General features: G+C 39.9%; 1 protein-coding gene across 1 annotated transcript in view; it reads left to right on the top strand.

The window, feature by feature from the left end:
• The window catches only part of LOC139656864 (cadherin-6-like), a 53,386-nt gene that overhangs the window by 21,937 nt on the left and 8,915 nt on the right, over positions 1 to 22,534 (top strand). The window contains exons 4-8 of the mRNA XM_071534497.1: positions 1,565 to 1,738; positions 8,243 to 8,430; positions 12,407 to 12,657; positions 16,247 to 16,383; positions 17,738 to 17,859. Of these exons, the coding sequence (XP_071390598.1) occupies positions 1,565 to 1,738; positions 8,243 to 8,430; positions 12,407 to 12,657; positions 16,247 to 16,383; positions 17,738 to 17,859 (872 nt within the window). The remainder of the gene's footprint in view (positions 1 to 1,564; positions 1,739 to 8,242; positions 8,431 to 12,406; positions 12,658 to 16,246; positions 16,384 to 17,737; positions 17,860 to 22,534) is intronic.

The raw sequence follows: 22,534 nt of genomic DNA on the forward strand, positions 1-22,534 counted from the left end.
TAAAAGTTTAAATTTTTAGTTAGGATCTAACCGGTCGCTTTGAATTTATGGTTTAATAGGCTAATGGAAGCCTGGTTGTTCAATAAATGAATTTCAAATTGCACTTGTTTTCCGTTGTTGGCCAATTTACATAAATGTGAAAGCATTAGATAGTAATAGATATTCTTACAGGCCTATAGCCTATGAAATTAACTATTTAGCGTTAGCCAAACTTTGGTTCCGCTTGTGTGTTTCCAGTCGGACACGGACCCCTACCCGCATTTTCGCTTGGGTGTTAATTTCGGACCATATTCTTCCGTTAGTTGTTTTTTTTTTGCGAGTATTCAAGTACTCGCATATTGAAATTACTTAAAATGCCCATCCCCAGTTTCCACCATCTTCACCTGCAGGTTGCAAAGTGTGGGATTATGTGTTAAGTTTTCAACATTTCCACCACGGCAAAGGATGCACAGATACAGCTTTCACTGTTTCTGAGTACTAATTAAAGCTGCACCAGTCAAGACCTGAGTCTAAATCACAAAGTGTTGCTGTAACACAGAAGAGCGTCTCCTCCCAGCTAATTGAGATGCCGTACATTCACCCCATTTGCCCGAATTAAACTCTGCTGTCAGTATGGTCACTGGTGGGAAATCTTCTCCACAAGGGTATGTGATGAATCAAAACTTAAGAGCGGAATACAAAGTGTCGAGCGCTCCATCCAGAGAAAGCTGGACTCACCAGTGTTTGATCTTTTGGTTTACTGATGTCACCTTACAGGATTTCTGGGTGTTGACGTCCTAAAAATCCAGGTACCTCTTGCTGCCATTTGGGGCCGCCAATGTGTGAAATTGCTTAGCGTAGCTTTAAATATCACTTGATACCAAGTATCAATCTAATCTGTTACTTTTATTGATGCAGACTTAGACCATCAGATTAGGGCCAGTGTAAGTTTTATAGAGATTACTAGATCTGACATGCCTATCCAGGTCATTTTTTTTTATACCACACATGGGTCTTGCAATCAAAATCATTATCAGGGTATCTTACTAATGTAACAGGTGGGATATTCCTCTCTCCAGAGGCAAGAGCAAAACATACCTATTTTAGTGGTGAGGTTCAGCAGTATCCCCCCTTAACATGCCTGATCTTAGAATTATAAGGTTCTATCTGCCTTCAGGATAGTGCTGAGATATTGAGCTTCAAAGTTTTCAGCATCCATTGAGTTAAATGGAGATGGGTCCTTTTGTTTTAGAAATGACAGACTCGAAAATCATTATTTTCAAAAAATAACACCACACATATGTCAACAGGCACTCATAGAATAGGTTCATGTGTCTAACTCAGTTTTGACAAAAAGGTCAGATAGAACCTTATAATACCAAGGTCTTTTGGAAATAGTGTTTTTATTTGGAAACGGCAAATTCTATGATCGCTCTATGATTCTATGAAGTTCAGAAAGTTCATTAAAAGTTGAAGAAAACTGAGTCGATTTGAAGGCAAAACAACTTGAAACGAGGCAGAATACATAGTAGATTTAAAAAAATAATAATAATAAAAAAAAATAAAACGTGTTGTTTTTGTGCAGGCGTGATCCGGACGGCCCTGGGTCCCGGGGACATGGACCGCGAGCAGAGGGAGCACTACCAGGTGGTGATCGAAGCCAAAGACATGGCCGGACAGAGAGGGGGGCTCACCGGGACCACCGTGGTCAACATCAGCCTCACCGACGTCAACGACAACCCCCCCCGCTTCACCCAGAGTAAGACGACTGCAAAGGAGGAGGAGGAGGAGGAGGAGGGATGGCACACAAATGATGAAACACCGAGTCACACATATACACACATGCATTAATTATAGATTTTAGTGAGTATTGCGAGGCAAGATAACTAGTGTGTTTTTGCATACCTTGTTAAATATGAACAAGTCGCCCACTGGCATCAAACGCACCACAACACTAATGATGGCTAGTAGAGTGCATAGTTGTTGGCAGGGATTGTTTCAGAGAAGTTTACTTACTTTGGGGTGATAATGAACATCGCTTGGTACTGGCCTGCAGGCAAAAAACAGACAATATGTGGAAACGGAGGTCATGGGAGTACTGGAATGTCATGGAGTTGAGAATGGTGTGTTTGTGATTGGTTGTTGGCTATTCTCAGCCAGCAACCATCACAAACACACCTCCTTTACATGTGAAAACCCACACCCAATCCTGTAAGTCATTATAATGAGAAAGTTTCTCAAAATAAGTTCATTATTTTGAGATACTAACTCATTATTTTGAGAAAGTTTCTCAAAATGATGAACTTATTTTGAGAAGGTTTCTCATTATTTTGAGATACTAACTCATTGTTTTGAGATACTAAGTCAAAATATTGGGAAAGTTTCTCACTATTTTGAGATACTAAGTCATTATTTCGAGAAGGTTTCTCATTATTTTGAGATACTAAGTCAAAATATTGAGAAAGTTTCTCACTATTTTGAGATACTAAGTCATTATTTCGAGAAGGTTTCTCATTATTTTGAGATACTAAGTCAAAATATTGAGAAAGTTTCTCATTATTTTGGATACTAAGTTATTATTTTGAGAAAGTTTCTCATTATTTTGAGATATTAAGTCATTATTTTGAGATATTAAGTCATTATTTTGAGATATTAAGTCATTATTTTGTGATACTATGTCATTATTCTGAGAAAGTTTCTCATTATTTTGAAATACTAACTCATTATTTTGAGATACTAAGTCTTTATTTTGAAAAAGTTTCTCATTATAATGACTTACAGGACCGTTTTTTTCATCACACTGGCAGAAATGGGCTTCCATACACAATATTTGTTTCACATGCGAGAATGTAATTTCACATTTCACTCCCATACTCGTCCAACTCCACTAGCTTTCTGTCCGCTACAGGATACCGGAATATATTATTATCATTATTAATATAACGAGACAATTCACATAGCACGTGTCAAAAGCAACACGCGTCCAACAAGCGCATGTGCTTTGAAATGGGCTGAACGATTTAGAAAAAAATATCTAATGGCGATTATTTTGACTGATATTGCAATTGCGATATGATTTGCGATATTAGAGGGAATGATCATTTTTACATCATTATTCTCATTTTCATTGAAAAACGTATTAAAATGATTACGGTGTGATTTTTGCGGGGATCTGTAACCAAACAAAGATGTTTTCTTAAGTCTGTAGAATATGATGTGTAGGCCAGGACATCTCTGCAGCACCACGATATTTCATTTAAAATGCTATTTTGACACATTTCACCTTTAACAAATATCGCGCCTCCTGCGATTTGAAAATTGCAGTAGGCCATATTGCGATTTCGATAAAATTCCGATGAATCGTTCAGCCCTACTTTGAATTCACGTGGGTTTTCACACGTGCCTGTTTTTTTTTTTTTTGGAAGGGCTGGGGCAATTTTAGGCCGTGAAGACGCCGGTGCTGTAGACAGGGAAGCATGGTCTGATGACGCCCTGAGGCCAGACAAGTTGTCCATATTAAAGTTTGGTCGCGGCAGTCGGGGCTCCATTTCCATTTCCTTGACAGTTTTCAAACTTTAAAGGCCGCCTCGTCCTTCAAATCGTGAGCACAAAAAATGAAGCCGCATAATGTGGCAGCTTTTCATCACAGTTCAAGAGGCTGTGTTGTCCCGTAGTAGTGTAGTGTAGTGTGTGTGTGTGTGTGTGTGTGTGTGTGTGTCCAGCAGCAGTCTTCCAGTGCCTGTAGCAGTGTGAAAGAAGTGATTAAATTGTTGCTCTGTTGGCCTCGATCACACAAGTCATTCTGTCGTCTAATCCTGATTACATGAACACAGAACTTCCTTCCCCTCATTCTCTCCCTCTCGGGGCTTTCTCTCGCCGTCTCTTCGCTCTTCTAATTCTCTTTTTCTCTCTCCGTCTCTGCCTCTTTCTATCACATTCGGTGTGTCAGAGCCAGAGCATCCCCCCTCCTCCCTCCTCCCTTCTCACCCACCATTAGCACCCTTCACCCAGTGTTTCCCCTCTCCAGTGCTGGGTGCAAATTGAGATCACCCTGGGATCCGGCGAACAGATTGCGTTCGGCATTATCATTCCGTCTAAGTCCCTCCGTAACACACACGCACACACGCACACACACGCGCACACACACACACTCTGGTCCACGCATGTCAAATCATTTCACTTCACACCAGGACTTCAATCAGTGATGTTGGTGTCGGAGCCAAGAGGCAACACAACCTCCAACCAGCCGGAAAGAGAAGCGAGCGGAGATGAAATCTGCTTCCATGTTCACCTCCAGGTTTCACCCGGCTCCCATATAGAGTGGGAAGCATTGGAACAGTGAAGTGAAATTCGTTATTTTTTCCAGACAAGTACAGGTCAAATTTATCCCTGGCGGGTAAATCAGTGAGACCCACAGGCAAGGCCGGCTGCAACTTTAAGAGACGACACCATTTGAATATCTCAGTTATATACAATCTTTGGTCTCAGACTGTGTCCCTGCTGGCCAGCGTAAAACCTCTCTGACTGTGAGCCAATCAAATCGAAGCAAACAAAGGCTCTGTATCACACGGGCTCCTGATTGGCTGCCTGTTATGCTGCTCTACACAAAGTGGTAGCGTCTACACTTGAGCAAACTTTGACATAATGAATAAGGTAACACTTTACAATAAGGGTCACTAAGGTCAGGGTTAGTTAATGCTTAATAAGCATTAACTTAACAGTTAACTAATGTGTCTGGTAATCATTTACTAATGGTGTTCATGTTAACTAAGGCAGTGGTTCTCAACCTTTTTCATATCAAGGACCCCTAATTTAGTCCCCATTAGGGCCACAGACCCCCATTTGAGGAGATTTTGTCTCTCAGGCCCAAATCTGAGAATATTTTTTATTGTCAGATATGATTTTGTATAGAATTCCGTGACTATCCTAGTGTAGGTAGTAGAGCTGCAACGATTAATCGATTAATCGATTAGTTGTCAACTATTAAATTAATCGCCAACTATTTTGATAATCGATTAATCGGTTTGAGTAATTTTTTAAGAAAAATAAGTCAAAATTCTCTGATTCCAGCTTCTTAAATGTGAATATTTCCTGGTTTCTTTCCTCCTCTATGACAGTAAACTGAATATCTTTGGGTTGTGGACAAAACAAGACATTTGAGGACGTCATCTTGGGCTTTGGGAAACACTGATCCACATTTTTCACCATTTTCTGATATTTTACAGACCAAACAACTAATCGATTAATCGAGAAAATAATCGATAGATTAATCGACAATGAAAATAATCGTTAGTTGCAGCCCTAGTAGGTAGAGAGATAACAGTGAAACTATGATCAAAATAGTAATTCTAAAATGCCCTCAAGGACCCCTGGTGGTCCCCGGACCCCATGTTGAGAACCTCTGAACTAAGGTATTAATTTATACATTATTTAATAGTCATCTTTATAAACTATTAAATAATGTATAAACCTTAGTTAACATGAACACCATTAGTAAATTGCACATTAGTTAACTGTTAATTAAGCTTAACTTAGTGACCCTTATTGTAAAGTGTTACCATGAAAAAAGTCACGTTTCTTTGGAAAATGTACATTGGTTAGTTTGGCTGGTAGAACTTATTTGTGGCAGGTAATTTTTTTTAGTTTATCAGAAAAAAAAACAACCCAGAAACAAAAGCTGATATCTTTTACTTTGGTCTGAAATACAAATTTCATGAGTATGCAGCAAAGCTACACAATTTCACTTCACTGTCACAATACTTATGCTTCTCACTGTCGGAGAAAGAAACAGCAGCTGTTATCTTTCTTTCTCCCTCTCCCCAACGATATGTGTGTGCACTTGAACACATCTCTCTCTCTCTCTCTCTCTCCGTCTCTCTCTCACTCACACTCACACACACACACACACACACACAGACAAACAAACACACGCATAAACATACAAAAACAGTGGCAGGCTTAGTGCTGTCTAGCTGACAGGGTGTGTGAAGCCTGCTGTGTCTCTGCAGCATATAATTACTCACACAAGTGGTTTATACACACCACTAGATCTCTGAGATGGAGCGCACACACACACACACACACACACACACACAATGACTAAGGGAGATATTCTGATATGAGACCGCCTCAGGTTCCTATAGCAGAATGACGTCTAATTTGCATCAATTTACAGCCGGTGCGTTAGTGTGTTTGTGTGCATCGGCTTCATTCAGTGTCTCAAGTGAGCTGATTTGTTATACAAGCCGAGGCTGTATTTGTATCACAATGAGGGAGAAAATTCTTGCCGCACTATACCCGACAACCTGGCGGAAAAAACACAGTGATAGCACTTATTTAGGAGAACAAAAGATAGAAACCACATTTAAATGCTTTTTTTTTTTTTAATGATCGTCAGCAGTTTGAAGGAGAGACGTTGTGTTCTAGCGCTCGGCTTCTGTCAGCATTTCCGTTTTTTTTTTGGTTTTTTTTCTGGACTGCCAACAGTTCTTTTTGTTCTTCGGTATGTCTCCGTCTAACCTGGCCTTCTTTATGAAGTTTTAAGAGTCGGGGAAAGCTGTTTGTTCCTCCACTCAGCGTTTATTCAGACATTTCCGTCTGTCGATTGGCGTCGAGGAAAGCCAAACTCCCACTCTTTCTCTGCGTCTTCGTCTGTTGCGTTCTCGAGGTGCATGTGTTTCCTGTGGCCGTCCTTACCCGCGTAGTGGTGGCAGTGTGGTCTAGAAGCGGTGGTTCTCAAAGTGGGGTCCGGGGACCCCCAGGGGTCCTTGAGGGGGTTCCAGGGGGTCCCCAGCAAAAAGGGGAATCATTTATTTTCACTATAATTCCATCCATAAGTAACGCAGTGACAGAATGTATGACTATTTTGGTCATGGGTTTTATACACTTTCTGTAATAAATCATCTAAAAGCAAAAATCTTATTAGATGGGGGACCCTGGGACAAAATCTTATCAAATGGGGGTCCGTGGTCTAATTTGTGTCAGTTTAGGGGTCCTTGACGTGAAAAATTTGAGAACCACTGGTCTAGAGGTTAGAAAAAAACATCCTTTAAAAGGTGCAATAAGTAAGGTTTTTCCTGTCCCATAGAACAGTGGTTCTTAACGTGGGGTCCGGGGACCACCAGGGGTCCTTGAGGGCATTCCAGGGGGTCCCCAGCAAATTGATGAATTGTTAAACTTCATTATTTTGTCATTTTAGAATGGCTATTTTGATCATAGTTTCACTGTTATCTCTCTACCTACAGTACAGATAGTCATGGAATTCTGGACAAAATCATATCTGACAATAAAAATATTCTCAGATTTGAGTCCGAGAGACAAAATCTCATCAAATGGGGGTCCGTGGCCCTAATGTGGACTAAATTAGGGGTCCTTGATATGTAAAAGGTTGAGAACCACTGCCATAAAACAAAATTACCATAATATATCTGTGGGGGTTGACAAGGTTTTTGATCAATAACACTGGCACAATTACTTGGCCACTTGGCCAGATGCTGAGATTTCTGGCTCACTTTCCAGCCTGTACTCTGTCTTGGAACAAAAAAAAATCCTAATTATAGGGGAGACCGGGTATAGCTGTACCATAGGATAGTTGTAACCCTGTCAATTCCTCCAATCACGAGCAAGCTAGAAATCAGGTGATCACATGTGTAGATGCTCCATTTAGTCCCAGGCCCACATATGAAAAGAAAAGAAGTTACAATCGAGTGAAAAGTGTTACAGTCATCCCCGGTCTCCCCTACTGTGGGTAAAGCAGTGGTTGGGTGCTCCAATATTATGAAATCATTTTTGGTCACAGCCTACATTTTAGTTAACCCCACTCAATCACAGAACAGTGACTGTAACATTAACTCAGATTAGATTAGTTGAAACTTCAATGATCCCCTGTTGCAGAAACAAATAGTAATATGATACAGTAAAGAAGAATAGGATTTAAATAAGAATAGAGATGTAAACAGGATGTAAAATAGAACTGAGACAGAAAGACGGTGTGAGATTTGTGCATTATGAAGAAAGTGGTGAATTATAAAAATGATAAAAATATCTATATGTATTTGCAATATATAATGAGAAGAATAAGACCATATGAGAAAGACAATGTATGAAAGATGACAGCATACATACAGGGTGGTATTCACATTAACAGCTCTACAGGAGGCCATATGTATAGAAGTGACTAGGCATGTAGACACGAGTTGAGAAAACTCTATGATATGGAATATGGCATACAGCTGACTATAAGAGTCGCTTTCTGTGTTATCAGGTATATACCAGTTCAGTGTCCCTGAGTCCTCCAAGTCCGGCGCTCCGGTCGGCCGGATCCAAGCCACCGACAAGGACATCGGGAAGAACGCGGAGATGTTCTTCACCATCGTCAGCGGAGACGGCATGGACATGTTCGACATCTCCACCGACAAAGACACGCAGGAGGGAGTCATCACCGTCAGCAAGGTGAGAGGGAAGATCAGCACTAATCTAATCTAAAGCAGAATTTACAAAATGCTTTATAGGAAAGCATCAAAACAAGAATAACAAAGTACATAATGAGGAGTAAAAATAGGAAACAATCAACAGAAAACAGATTAACACAGGTTAAAGGAAGACGTGAAATAAATGACATAAAAAACATAAACAGCAACACATGATTAAATTACAATGTGTATACTTGTCATTGGATAGCAGAGAATAAAATGCATTTGCTTTCTCGATGCCCACTTAAATTAGGCTGACTTTTAATTATCTTGATGTTTTTCTCACACCGCTGGTGAAATCAAATAAATTCAAAAACTGATTCAGCAGATCCCACACTTTCTGCTCATAAGGATCCTACCCACGTCGTCTGTTTTAGACTTACTGTTAAATATGCAAAGCCTGGGCATGCTTGACAGATGAAAGAAACCAAATTAAACTTATTCATCTTCACCTTCACATCCCCCATTCTGAGCCCTTTCAGCAGGCACTGATGCATAGGACTGGGACTTTTATACTACTGGATTTTTGAAATTATTCAGAATGTCCTTCCAGAACATAGGTTTGCTGATGTAAAATCAGAAATGAGATTTAGAAATTCTTCTGTTCCTGTTGCTGACGCTGCCTCAGAAACTTTTGCGAGCCTCGACAAAGAGCTAATGATATTCTGTCCGCATGATGCGAGATGAGGACAATATCCCAGGATTTCCCTAAGAAAGCCGAGGCATCACTTTAATTTTTCAGCAGCGCATGTTCAGCTGTTGTAGTGACTCTGTTTGAACGAGAGCACATTTCCGAATGAAACACTTAACATTCAGGCAACGTTGTCAAAGCAGCTGATGTCCCTGCAATCAAGTAGCAGATTTCATCAACATTGCTTCCAGGCATTTGCCAAACGTTTTTAATCTGTCAGATGCATTAGGTTGATGTAAGACCTCCCTCAATAACAGCAGGTGCTGTTTTTTTCATCCTATCAACAACATTCAGGCAGCCAATTGCACTCTCATTCTGACACAGTGTGATAAGTTGCTACAATTTTATCTAATTGTCAAACTGCTGTCTAACATGGCTTTGTCAAAAAGGTACTGTCCAAACGATTAAACGTGGCTTTGTCGGAAAGGTTCGGTCCAAACAAAGGTCCAACGTGGCTTTGTCGGAAAAGTACGGTCCAAACAAAGGTCCAACCTGGCTTTGTCGGAAAAGTACGGTCCAAACAAAGGTCCAATGTGGCTTTGTCGGAAAAGTACGGTCCAAACAATGGTCTAACGTGGCTTTGTCGAAAAGGTACAGTTCAAACAAAGGTCCAACCTGGCTTTGTCGGAAAGGTCCGGTCCAAACAAAGGTCCAACCTGGCTTTGTCGGAAAGGTCCGGTCCAAACAATGGTCTAACATGGCTTTGTCGGAAAGGTACAGTCCAAACAAAGGTCTAACGTGGCTTTGTCGAAAAGGTACAGTTCAAACAAAGGTCCAACGTGGCTTTGTCGGAAAAGTACAGTTCAAACAAAGGTCCAACGTGGCTTTGTCGAAAAGGTCCAGTTCAAACAATGGTCTAACGTGGCTTTGTCGGAAAAGTACAGTTCAAACAATGGTCTAACGTGGCTTTGTCGGAACGGTCCGGTCCAAACAAAGGTCTAACGTGGCTTTGTCGGAAAGGTCCGGTCCAAACAAAGGTCTAACGTGGCTTTGTCGGAAAAGTACAGTTCAAACAATGGTCTAACGTGGCTTTGTCGGAAAAGTACAGTTCAAACAATGGTCTAACGTGGCTTTGTCGGAACGGTACAGTTCAAACAATGGTCCAACGTGGCTTTGTCGGAACGGTACAGTCCAAACAATGGTCTAACGTGGCTTTGTCGAAAAGGTACGGTTCAAACAAAGGTCCAACGTGACTTTGTCGGAAAAGTAAGGTTCAAACAAAGGTCCAACGTGGCTTTGTCGGAAAAGTACGGTTCAAACAATGGTCCAACGTGGCTTTGTCGGAAAAGTACGGTTCAAACAATGGTCTAACATGGCTTTGTCGGAAAGGTACGGTCCAAACAAAGGTCCAACATGGCTTTGTCGGAAAAGTACTGTTCAAACAATGGTCTAACGTGGCTTTGTCGAAAAGGTCCGGTCCAAACAAAGGTCCAACGTGGCTTTGTCGGAAAGGTACGGTCCAAACAAAGGTCTAATGTGGCTTTGTCGAAAAGGTACAGTTCAAACAAAGGTCCAACGTGGCTTTGTCGGAAAGGTACGGTTCAAACAAAGGTCCAACCTGGCTTTGTCGGAAAAGTCCGGTCCAAACAAAGGTCCAACGTGGCTTTGTCGGAAAGGTACAGTCCAAACAAAGGTCCAACGTGGCTTTGTCGGAAAGGTCCGGTCCAAACAATGGTCTAACGTGGCTTTGTCGAAAAGGTACAGTTCAAACAAAGGTCCAACGTGGCTTTGTCGGAAAAGTACAGTTCAAACAATGGTCCAACGTGGCTTTGTCGGATATGTCCAGTCCAAACAAAGGTCCAATGTGGCTTTGTCAGAAAGGTACAGTTCAAACAAAGGTCCATACCCATAAAACCTTTCTTAAAGTCTGTTCAGTGCATACAATACATAATCATGTGTGATTGACTGATTAATTAAAGTAGGGCTACTTGTCACCCATTAGGACTAATTGTCATTATATTACCTATATAGCATGCCACACACAAGAAGTATAGACCTTTTTTCTTAAGATACAGGCTGTTCAAGTACCTGAGTCCGCAAAAAGCTAGGAACTTTTTCAAGTTTAAAGTTTATAAAAAACCCTGGATGTGGATTTTTTCTCAAGCACAATTCTAAGAACCAAACTGGTTCCGGTTAATAAGGCCATTGATCTATTTTAAGTATTTTAAAGCATAGAAGTGAAACTTGGTAATGTGCAACTTGTAATTGATGACGGTTCACTTGTAGTTTTTTAAATTCAGCTGACCTTGGTCACCAACTGAAAATGATTTTACTTTCAAGTTACAGCTGCAATCTAAGGTTATATTGTTATAAATTAAGCTGTCTCCACAGGCAATAAAACATATTCTAACAGATTTGAACCATGTCAGAAATAGAATGGTGTGTTAACAGCCTCATCAAACCAGATATGATCACAGGATGGGATTTTGCCAATTTTGCTTGCAGTTTAAATGTAGCCATCCTATCTGGAGCTTATTTGTAGAGAGTCAAGGCTGTCTTTCTTCCATTATTTCTCTTTTTTTTTTACTTATTTCCTTTCTATATCCCTTACCCTCAGACTACAAACAGGGGTGGTCCACCATTGTGAAATCTGCAATTAGAAAATAGCCTCTCGTCTCAAAGTTTCTCATAATTTTTGTCTCTGTATCTCTGTCCTCCAGCTCAACTTTAGATGCACTGTCTTAGCTCAACTATTCAGTTAAGGAGACGCATGCAGTCCACACACCCTGATGTTTTTTCTTCAATAAGACAATTGGACAATTGACAATGCAATGCACTTACGACTCCAACAGTAGAATCAATAAGCTGAGTGAAGGACAAGGAAAAGAACTAAAAATCAGAGTTAAGGAATAGAAGGGATTTTTATATGAGAACAGATTAAAATGAGAAGCGATTCAGTCTGGAGACGGTGACATGAAGTACTTCTCGAAGAGGAGGGAGTAGACGTGTTCTTACACTGTAAATCCTGTTGTTGAAGCTCAACTGCTCAACTATCAATTGAAATAAGATATAAAATAAAATAATTTCCTTGCTGGATTACAAGTAAAAGTAGTTTTCTCGTGCCATCAACCCTACTGTAAGCACGACTCTATATCAAATTCTGTTCCTTGTCTGCCCAGGCCCTAAAAACATGTTTTGCCATAATATTATACATTGCATCGTATTGTGAAAAAAAATAATAGATACCTTACCAATCCTCTAATTTGAGCTCAACTAAATTAGACCAATAAAACCTCTCCCGTGTTTCTACCCATTGCCCCCGCAGCCGCTGGACTACGAGAGGAAGCGCTCCTACACGGTCGAGATCCAGGTCCAGAACACCCAGGTGGACGCTCGCTTCCTGTCGGCCGGCTCCAAGGACGTGGCCACGGTCCGGATCGGCGTGGAGGACGTGGACGAGCCGCCGCTCTTCGACAAAGCCAGCTACGTGATGGACGTGAAGGAGGACGCGGCGGTGGGCGTGGCCGTGGGCTCAGTCAGCGCCTCGGACCCCGACGGAGCTCGCAGCCCGGTCAAGTAAAGCAAAACGTCTCATTTCATTTGTATACTGAGAAAAACACTCTGAAAATAGTAGGGGACAAACCCACCCTTAACGCTGCGATATGAAAATTTACTGATCACAGGAAATAACAAATATGTGTTATTTTGGGGAATTTTTGGGGGTTTGTAATGTTTGGATTTCACTCGCTTTGATTCATCACTTCCTGTGTGGAGAAGATTTCCCACCAGTGACCATACAGAAGCCAGAATTTCATTTGGGCAAACAGAGTGAATCTACAGTGTCTCAATTGGTGGGGATGGGATGCTCTTCTCTGTTGCAGCCCGACTTCCTGGTTTAGGCCGATAAGGCTGATACATAAGGGTGGTTATAGAATTGCGGGGTATATTTCGCGTCTGCCAGGTTAACCTAGGGCTGGGCGATATGGACCAAAAATCATATCTCGATATTTTTAGGCTGAATGGCGATACACGATATATATCTCGGTATTTTCTACGAAGTGAGCTAAATGTTCAGTTGTAAGTAGGGCTGGGCGATATGGACAAAATCAAATATCACAATATTTTTGACCAAATACCTCGATATTGATATTGCGACAATGTTGTAGGGTTGACTATTGGTGCTTTCACAAAATATTTACACAATGAGATTTTTGATACATAATCATCAGTAATGTGGATATACTAAGTGGGTAAAGGCAAATAATAGAACAGCTAGAACAGTCTGGTAAGTTCAGAAAATGACATCACTTTACTGTAATGCAGCCTTTAAAACCAGGAAAAGACACTTATGCCATATCACCATATTACGGTATCCAAAATCTAAGACGATATCTAGTCTCATATCACGATATCGATATAATATTGATATATTGCCCAGCCCTAGGTTAACCTTTTGTTATTTTCCCCAAAAATGCTCTTTTGTGAATCCATTTTAAATAATAATAGTAATTATATTAAACACTCACTAATAATAATGCTTGATGTATATTTTAAGCATAATTTATACATAAAATATTAACCAAATCACTTCCACCCCACCTATTATTGACTGTCTTCGGCTCCTGATTTATACATTCAACTTGAAATAACATAGAAGAATTAAGTGCAATTTTTAGTTTTTTGTGCTTAGTCTATTAACAGTTATAAAATCAATTGCTGAGAATATCTATTTTCTGTATTATATGTAATTTTAGTAATAAAAAAATGTATTTTGAGCCTGTCCCTATGTTCTGGTCAACTCAACATTTTCACGAACAAGTGAACGGTGTAAACGGAGGCTTTGACTGCGTCCCTGTTGCTATGGTTACTCATTTTAGATAAAGGCTGATACTAGGTAGCCAAGGCATTCATTTAGAACGGTGAACAGACAGTTTCACTGGAACTACTTAGTAGGTGTCCATTATCAGGAATTAATGGACACCCTGCAGCCAATCAGAATCGAGTATTCACCCAGACCATGGTATAAGATCTTGTATAGTGCAGCTTTAAGGCCGCTATCACACTGCACAACTGCAGGCCAGTTAGCAGACTACCTGCAGTGCCTGCTGTGCTACTTTAGAAATCCCAGCAAAAGCACATCAAAGTTGGACCAAGTTCAACTTCAAATGCTCAATCCTCAGTGAACCCTGATAACTCTGATCCATCTTTGGCGCTCATTGCTGTTTTTTTTTTTTTTTTTAGTTTATTTATTTTCTCTCCAAAATTTGTTTCCCCTAAAAATTGTGAAATGTAAGAAAGCAGTAGAAAAATATGAACTAGATAGGTGGGAGAGTAATTGCTAGGATTGTATACCAAACGATATTTAGGTACAGGGGTTATGTCCTACCAAAAAGGAAGGTCCTACAAAATATTTCTGTATATAAATATACACAAGTTAAGTGGAAATATATGGATGAAAGTGTGGAAAAATATGGATTACACCGTTATGAGTGTGTGAAACTGACAGGACTTGAACTCTGGTAGGCAGGACAACACAACGTTGGAGAAAGGAACTCAAACCAGGCAAATTGATGAGGAAGACATTCCAATTAAAGCAAGCATGGAACCATGGAGTGCTCTTAAATAGGATGTATCATGAGGGGGCACACACACACATACACACACACATACACATACACACACAATTCCAATTACTCCCGTGTTTGTGCATTGTCCATGTTGACCGCAACCATCTATCCACATTGTCTCGGTGAATTATTATTTTACCGTTCAGTGCTTTCTAATTATGATCAAGCCTCCATGCAGGTGCATTCAATGTCCAGCCCACTGAAATTTTATTAAGACAGCAACATGGGGGCGATGATACAGTGTGTGTGTGTGTGTGTGTGTGTGTGTGTGTGTGTGTGTGTGTAATTTGATAGGACTTGATTGCATGCCTGTGCATGTTTATGTGTTGCTGAGCAATTGCACTGGTGTTTCAATTTAACCAATTCAGGCATTGGACTTTCGTATAGAGATTCATATATAGAGATTCATTAGCCATTTATGAATGAAGTGATTGAGAATTAATGCTATGTCACTAACAATTTATAGCAGTTTGACTTAACATTTTGAACTAAGTGGATAGTGAGTTGCAGCCAGCCGTGTTCCAGGCGTTGAGGATGTTCATGTCTTTTTCTGTGCACAGAGCGGTTTGCCTCCACTTTGACTGGCAAGGTAAAAAAAGACAGAGGCAAAGGCAGCTCAGGCTTATTATCTGCGGAATGTTGGGAGGCTGTGAATAGCTGCATTCAGCAACTAGTTCAAAAAGAGGGAAAGCTCGCTGAGCAGTCAGCTGAAAAAAAGTAGTCGTCCACAGACAGCGAAAAATGATTTTCAAGTAGCTGTGGTGTTTTGAATAGACTACAATAGGCTGGAATAGGAGTATAGAACAGAATGCAGCAGCTTCCAGTGCTGTACAATTACGTGATTCAAGCCGTTAGAATATCAAGGTTGACTTTTGTACACAGTCTGTTCTTTTTGTCCCAGTTTGAACATGACGGATCAAAGTTTGTACCTCATTGGTGGTTTTGGTTTGTCCAGTTGTGGTTCAGAGTTTGAAAATGACTGATTTCTGATTTTGGTTTCTATTTTGACAGACTCTATGACTATCTTAGATTCAGATTGTAGGGGAGCATGGGGTAAAATGAGACTTCTTTTTTTAAATATATATATTTGTGCTACTATGGCAAAATAAATGTGCACTTATTTCAAACAATAATTGTTATGTATACCTCGAGTTGTTGGGCATCCTTGGAAATTGAGTTATTTTCATGACCCATTAAAAAATCTTTACACAAAACTGCTTCACACAGCAACTCAGACCCACAGTTATGAAAAGTGTATGACCTCATACTGTCCCTTACACAACCTAAAAATGTATATATAATGACGACTCAAAACCATGATGAAATCACTTGACAGCAAAAATAAAAACTTTTGCCCTGGCTCACTTCCTGCTGTCTGCATCCTCTCCTCCATCACAGATTCAGGGAAATGAATTATTCCTCCTAAATCTATGATCGCATGATTCGTTTTGGGAACGGTTGCCTAGATACAAGGGGGTAGCTCATCCCACCCACAGGCTCAACTTACCCCTTTCTCCCCCATATTGCCTTTATTATAGGTACTCCATCGACCGGCGCACCGACATGGACCGCCTGTTCAACATCCATCCGGGGAACGGCTCCGTCTTCCTGCTCAGAAGCCTGGACAGAGAGGAGACTGCCTGGCATAATATATCAGTCATCGCCACGGAGTTCAGTAAGTCCAACTGGGACCGGGATTAGTTACTGTGATGAAGTGATGCATGGGGCTATAACATGGAGTATTAATGTATGGAACTGGATAGAGTATCACAACATATCAGTCACAGTCACTCAGAACTCAGCAGGTAGAAGTGAATTCAATGAGAAGGTTGATTCCACTAAATATAGTGTGCAGGACCAGCTCAGTGAATACTTGTAACTCCATAGGTATGTAATGCATGATGCTTGGGTGAAACTATGAATTCCCTATCTATACAATATTTTGGCTTGATAATGTACTGATTCCTACCCATAGCATGCATGCATTAGAGATTTGATCAGAACACAGAAATCTCCTATAGAAATGAATGTGACAGTCGTGAACCAACTGAAATCCTGAAATAACCTCCAACATCCATGATGTAGAGAAGGATTTTTCCATCTACCGGAGGCCATATTGCACTAAATATCACTCATTGCCACAGGCTTTACAATGCAAAGTGGAAGCCAAACACTTCCACAAGCAATATGAATTGTAGAAAAATATGAAATGGAAAAAATCAATCGTCCGATGCAGCTGCAGTAAACACCAGCATCAGGCATCAGCAGGTGCAGGAACTTACGGTCCATCAGCCGGTCTATCAATATTACTACCAGAGGCATTTCAGACCCGGCAGTCCAACAAGGACCTAATGAAAATCCTACGGGCTCTTAGACACAGCAGAACATGGAGATGCTGGTGAGCAGGGGGAAAAAAATGGAACCTCAGTAAGAAAGACAGACAGAGAAGCAGGGGAGAAAAGGAGGAAAGAAAGAAAGAAAGAAAGAAGAGAGAGAGGCATTGTACTGTGACATTATAGGTTCGTCGTATGATTTCTTTTCACTACTATTTAATGAGATAGAAACACCACCGTAATATTCTTTAAAAAAAAAAAAAAAAAAAAAATCTATTCTGTCATATGAAAAATTCCTAATTGCATTTTCGCTTTCATGGTTTTTGCTTGACTCGAGACACGCTGTGAAAATTGCAGGACTCTTTCCAAAAAGCCCGCTGCTCGGGCATCCATCTGAAAACGTTCTTTCTTTCTTTCTGAAAAAAAAAACGTAGCCTTTCGGTGCTTGTGAGGTTTATGTTTGGGGGGGGGGGGGCAGCCGGGAGTTGTTTTTTTTTTTTGGAAGAAGCGGCTTGTGACCAGAAGTAGAGAAGAAGGAGAAAATGGAGGGAGCGGGAACTGTATGAATGTGACACAGCATGTTGCCGGGAAAAAGACTCGCCCCCGGATAAATACGGGTTGAAATAAAAAAAATCGGACGTGTATTTCATGTTTTCCCGTGTCTCAAGGGTTGTGTTCCCTGTGTTCTTCTTGCAGACAACCCCCGTCAGACCAGCCAGGTTCCGGTCTACGTCCGCCTGCTGGACATCAACGACAACGCTCCCACTTTCGCCACCGTCTACGAAACCTTCGTCTGTGAGAGGACAAAGGCCGGACAGGTACAATGTCTTAATCACATCCGAACTGATTAAAAGTTTCTTTTCCAATCCCTGGATTTGGTAAAGACATTCCAAGATCCACTTTCTAATCACAATGTTAGATTTTGTTTTTGTTTCCAATAAATACTCATGTGCCTTTAAAGGAAAACTCCACCCTCAGATACCCTTATACTTTTATATACCATCATTCTATGACAGCGGTTCTCAACGTAGGGTCCGAGGACCACCAGGGGTCCTTGAGGGGGTTCCAGGGGGTCCCCAGCAATTTGATGAACTGTTAAACTCCAGCATGTTTCCTTTACAAAAAGTTAACACAATTATAGAATGTAGAAGAATGACTATTTTGATCATAGTTTCACTGTTACCTCTCTACCTAAAATACAGACAGACAAAATCATATCTAACAATAAAAATATTCTCAGATTTGGCTTTGAGAGACAACATCTCATCAAATGGGGTCTGTGGCTCTAATGTGGATTAAAGTAGGGTCCTTGTTGTGAAAAAGGTTGAGAATCACTGGTCTATGATCAGTGCATTTCATGACTTGCTTTGTGATGAAGGGTTGTAATTAACTTTCCCTCAATTTACCTCATCTACTTCTGCTTCGGTTAATGATTTCCTACGTTTCCCAGAATGCCTCCTAATCCTAACCCTAACTCTTGCTTTCAATCTAAGGTGGGTGTATGGGCTTATAAATCTAGCCAACTAGCCAGTAGGGCTGAACGATTTTGAAAAATTTTGACTGATATGCAATTGCCATATGATTTGCAATATTAGGGGGAATGATAATTTTTACATCATTATTCTCATTTTCATTGAAAAACTTATTAAAATGATTATGGTGTGATTTTTGCGGGGATCTGTACCAAACAAAGATGTTTTCTTAAGTCTGTAGAATATGATGTGTAGGCCAGGACATCTCTGCAGCACCACAATATTTCATTTAAAATGGTATTTTGACACATTTCACCTTTAACAAATATCGCGCCTCCTGCGATTTGAAAATTGCAGTAGGCCATATTGCGATTTCGATAAAATTTTGATTAATTGTTCAGTCCTACTAGCCAGCTAGTTTATGAACAGTGTTGTGTGTCTTTATCAGCCACGCCCCTTACTCAAAATGCAGCATGTCTTGCGGCTGCATTGCATTCTGGTCTATTGAGGCTACTGTCGGTGGTCTCTCTGCCTCTTCTACGATGGATTCCTATGATTGTTGAACGTCGGTGCAAAAGGCGGCCCTAGAAAGAAGCCCTTACTCTTTGATTCTGAGGGACTGATTGCTGAAACATTTTCTGCTATCAAACTCCATTGTAGCTGCGCTGGAAATATCATAAACGTAATGTCGTCTACGTTCGGCTTGTTATCCGAGGGAATAAGAAAAGTACACCACCAAACAACAAAATTGATCCAGAAATGCAAAGTACAATACATCCAATAGCTTTCGGGGGGATTTTTCCTTTAACTTCCACTGCTCATCCTTTTTCCTGATCGTTTTCACTACAAAACGACTCTCACTTGCCTTGAAAACGGCCTCCATCCCCTTTAATGGTTATTTGTGTTACGCAAATGATTTCCTCATGTAACTATCAGTCGGGACATTCATCATTTTTAATTAGCTTCCGCCTCAAGCTGCCTCATTTGCTGACATCGCTGTCCCATGGGGACGTTACTCTGCAGTACGTTAGATATGTACTTTGTGAGATTGAATATTTTATCATACTAAAATCTAAATTTGAACGCAACACCTAATAATACTGAATGCTTGACAGCCAACATTATATATTCAATAAACAGCACTCAATATAATTGTTTAATACATGTTTGATATGATCCACCATGCACATGTATGGGACTGAACCAATGTAATGACAGCACACACGCACACATATACACACAGAGCGCCAAACTGTGAAGCTGATTGGCTGATTGCTCCTGCAGGCCATACAGTATCTTCTTCTGTGGTGGCTGATGAGCTAATCCGTCATGGAAGCTGTCACAAGCTTTCACACATCAAGCATTGTGCACAAATAGGGTGACACACACACACACACACACACACACACATCAGATCAAATATATAATGCATGCATTAATACAATAAAAACACAAAAATGCATGTGCACACACACACAGGTTAAATATACACAAACCATGCATGTACAAATTAAACAGCACAAATACACACACACTGCTTATACACACACACACACACACAGCGTCAACTCATGTCATTCTTCAGTAAGGTGGCTTGCTGCCATTGGTCGCCTCACATCCCTGTCATCCTGCCATCTTGCCATCCTTTCATCCTTTCATTCTTCTGCCCTTTCATCTGTCCATCAATGTTAGTCATCATTATTTGTTCACTAGATATCCTTCGCTGCTTCCCTCAGGCTCTGGATTTGTTTGTTTGCTGTGCGTGCATTTGCATCTCTCCATGTATGTCTATGCATGTGTGTCACCTTTGCGTTTTGCATTCGCAAGCCCGGAGAAAATCCCCAAATCCACGAAGTCAACAAGATAATTATTGGCGCGGATCCTTGTTAAAGCCTTCAATCTCTCCGCTAGTGGCTCCCATTGGTTTTAATGAGGAGTTCTAACAATGCCAGCAAGCCGCGTTAAGCCGGTTAGGTGAAGTGCCAAGACAAAATCTGTTCCCCCACATTGTTACAGTGTCAGGTGAAGAAATACCAACAGACGATAGTGCAAAGGAAAGAGGAAAATAAGTCTGGTTGCCATTCCACGACACTGTTTGATGCTTCTCATTCAAAGAGACGAGGGCTGAGAAATGCTAGAAATATGCAGTTCACCCTTGTTCCAATGGTGCCACTCAATGTGTGTGCATTGTATTTATTATAATCAGCCACACTACCCGTCAAAAGTCAACACCTCATTGAATGTAATATGTTTTCCATTATCCTAAAGCCATTTTGATCTAAAGGCTTATGTTTAAATGCTTGAAATTTGTTTCTTAGACAAATATAAATAGAGAAGTTGATGCCTATGTATGAATTTCTTTCCAAAGTCTTTGCCTTTATATATAAATATAAGATAGTTTTCATTTGTTGGTCACTGCATAATTCCATTTGTGTTATTTCATAATTTTGATGTCTTTACTATTATTCTAAAATGTGGAAAATAGTGAAAATTAAATAATAATAATAATAATAAACTTTATTTATATAGCACCTTTCATATCATAAAATGCAGCTCAATGTGCTTTACAAGAGAAACAATAAAAATCAATAAATAATGATAAAAACAAAGATATAAAAAGCATAAAACAAGTATAGGAACTATAAAACAAGTATAATAATAAAATACATTAAAACTAATGAAGAACAATCCTAGATATAAAAAGCATAAAACAAGTATAAGAAATATAAAACAAGTATAAGAAAAATAAAAGAAGTATGAATTAATAACAATGGTGTTAAAATAAAAAGGTGGAATTAATTAAAAGCAAGATCATAAAAATGGGTTTTGAGCTATTTCTTAAACCTATCAACAGAAGTTGCTTGTCTTATCTGTAATGGGAGTTTGTTCCAAACCTTTAGTGCATAAGAACAGAAAGCTGCTTCACCATACTTTTTGTAATTCATTTTTGGGACATTTAGCAAATTATCAGCATCTCACTAAAACAATTTCCAATAAATACGTTGTGTTTTCCCATAGAAATCCATGTGTTTTAGAAATGCATTTTCAATTGTTTGGGCTTGGTCTGCAGGTCTCGAAATGTTTTCTAACCCTTGTTTTCTAACAATGGCAGCTGTTAGTTTAGCTGTTTAAAATGGGGAAAAATGGAGTTACAAACTTTCTTTAGGACACCAACAATCTGTTGGCTCCATCTGTTGTCACTAACTCATGACTTTCACACTTCTACAACAGGTAGTTTTACCCAAGCAATCTGTTTGGTCTACCCAATTCTAAGATGATTTTGAAAGCAGGAGGAGCAAGTTGACATTTTGGCCATATCATGTTTATTTAAAATTTCCCCAAAATGAATGAAGGATATATATGATATCAAAATCTACCACAAATCGGAAATATATGATGTATGTAATAGTAGGGAAATTATAAAAATATTATGTATTAGTTTTTCTACTTATACAGTTGGGATGTAACTTTATCAATGTATTGCCGTTAGCGCTGTCCTTATTCATACGGAATTTATTATTTTATCAATTTTGTTGACAGAGATATTGATGCCGTATTTAGAGCAGATGCCAGTGAACCTGATGTAATCTATACCAGTGGTTCTCAACATGGGGTCCGGGGACCACCAGGGGTCCTTGAGGGGGTTCCAATGGGTCCCCAGCAAATTGATGAATTGTTAAACTTTAGCATTATTTAATTTACAAAAATGAACACAATTAGAAATGTAGAAGAATGACTATTTTGATCATAGTTCCACTGTTATCTCTCTACCTACAATATAGATAATCATGGAATTCTGGACAAAATCATATCTAACAATAAAAAATATTCTCAGATTTGGGTCCGCGAGACAAAATCTCATCAAATGGGGGTCTGTGGCTCTAATGTGGACTAAATTATGGGTCCTTGATGTGAAAAAGGTTGAGAATCACTGATCTGTACCATTCTGTCGACATCTGTGTCCAAAGCTTCTTACAGTATAGACAGTGCAGAAATGTGCAGTGATGAAATGAATGAAACC

The sequence above is a fragment of the Centroberyx affinis genome, unplaced genomic scaffold (assembly GCF_046629955.1).
Source record: "Centroberyx affinis isolate AG114_WGS23_722 - 3 ecotype Tasmania unplaced genomic scaffold, CSIRO-AGI_Caff_v1 ptg002560l_1, whole genome shotgun sequence".
Taxonomy (NCBI): domain Eukaryota; kingdom Metazoa; phylum Chordata; class Actinopteri; order Beryciformes; family Berycidae; genus Centroberyx; species Centroberyx affinis.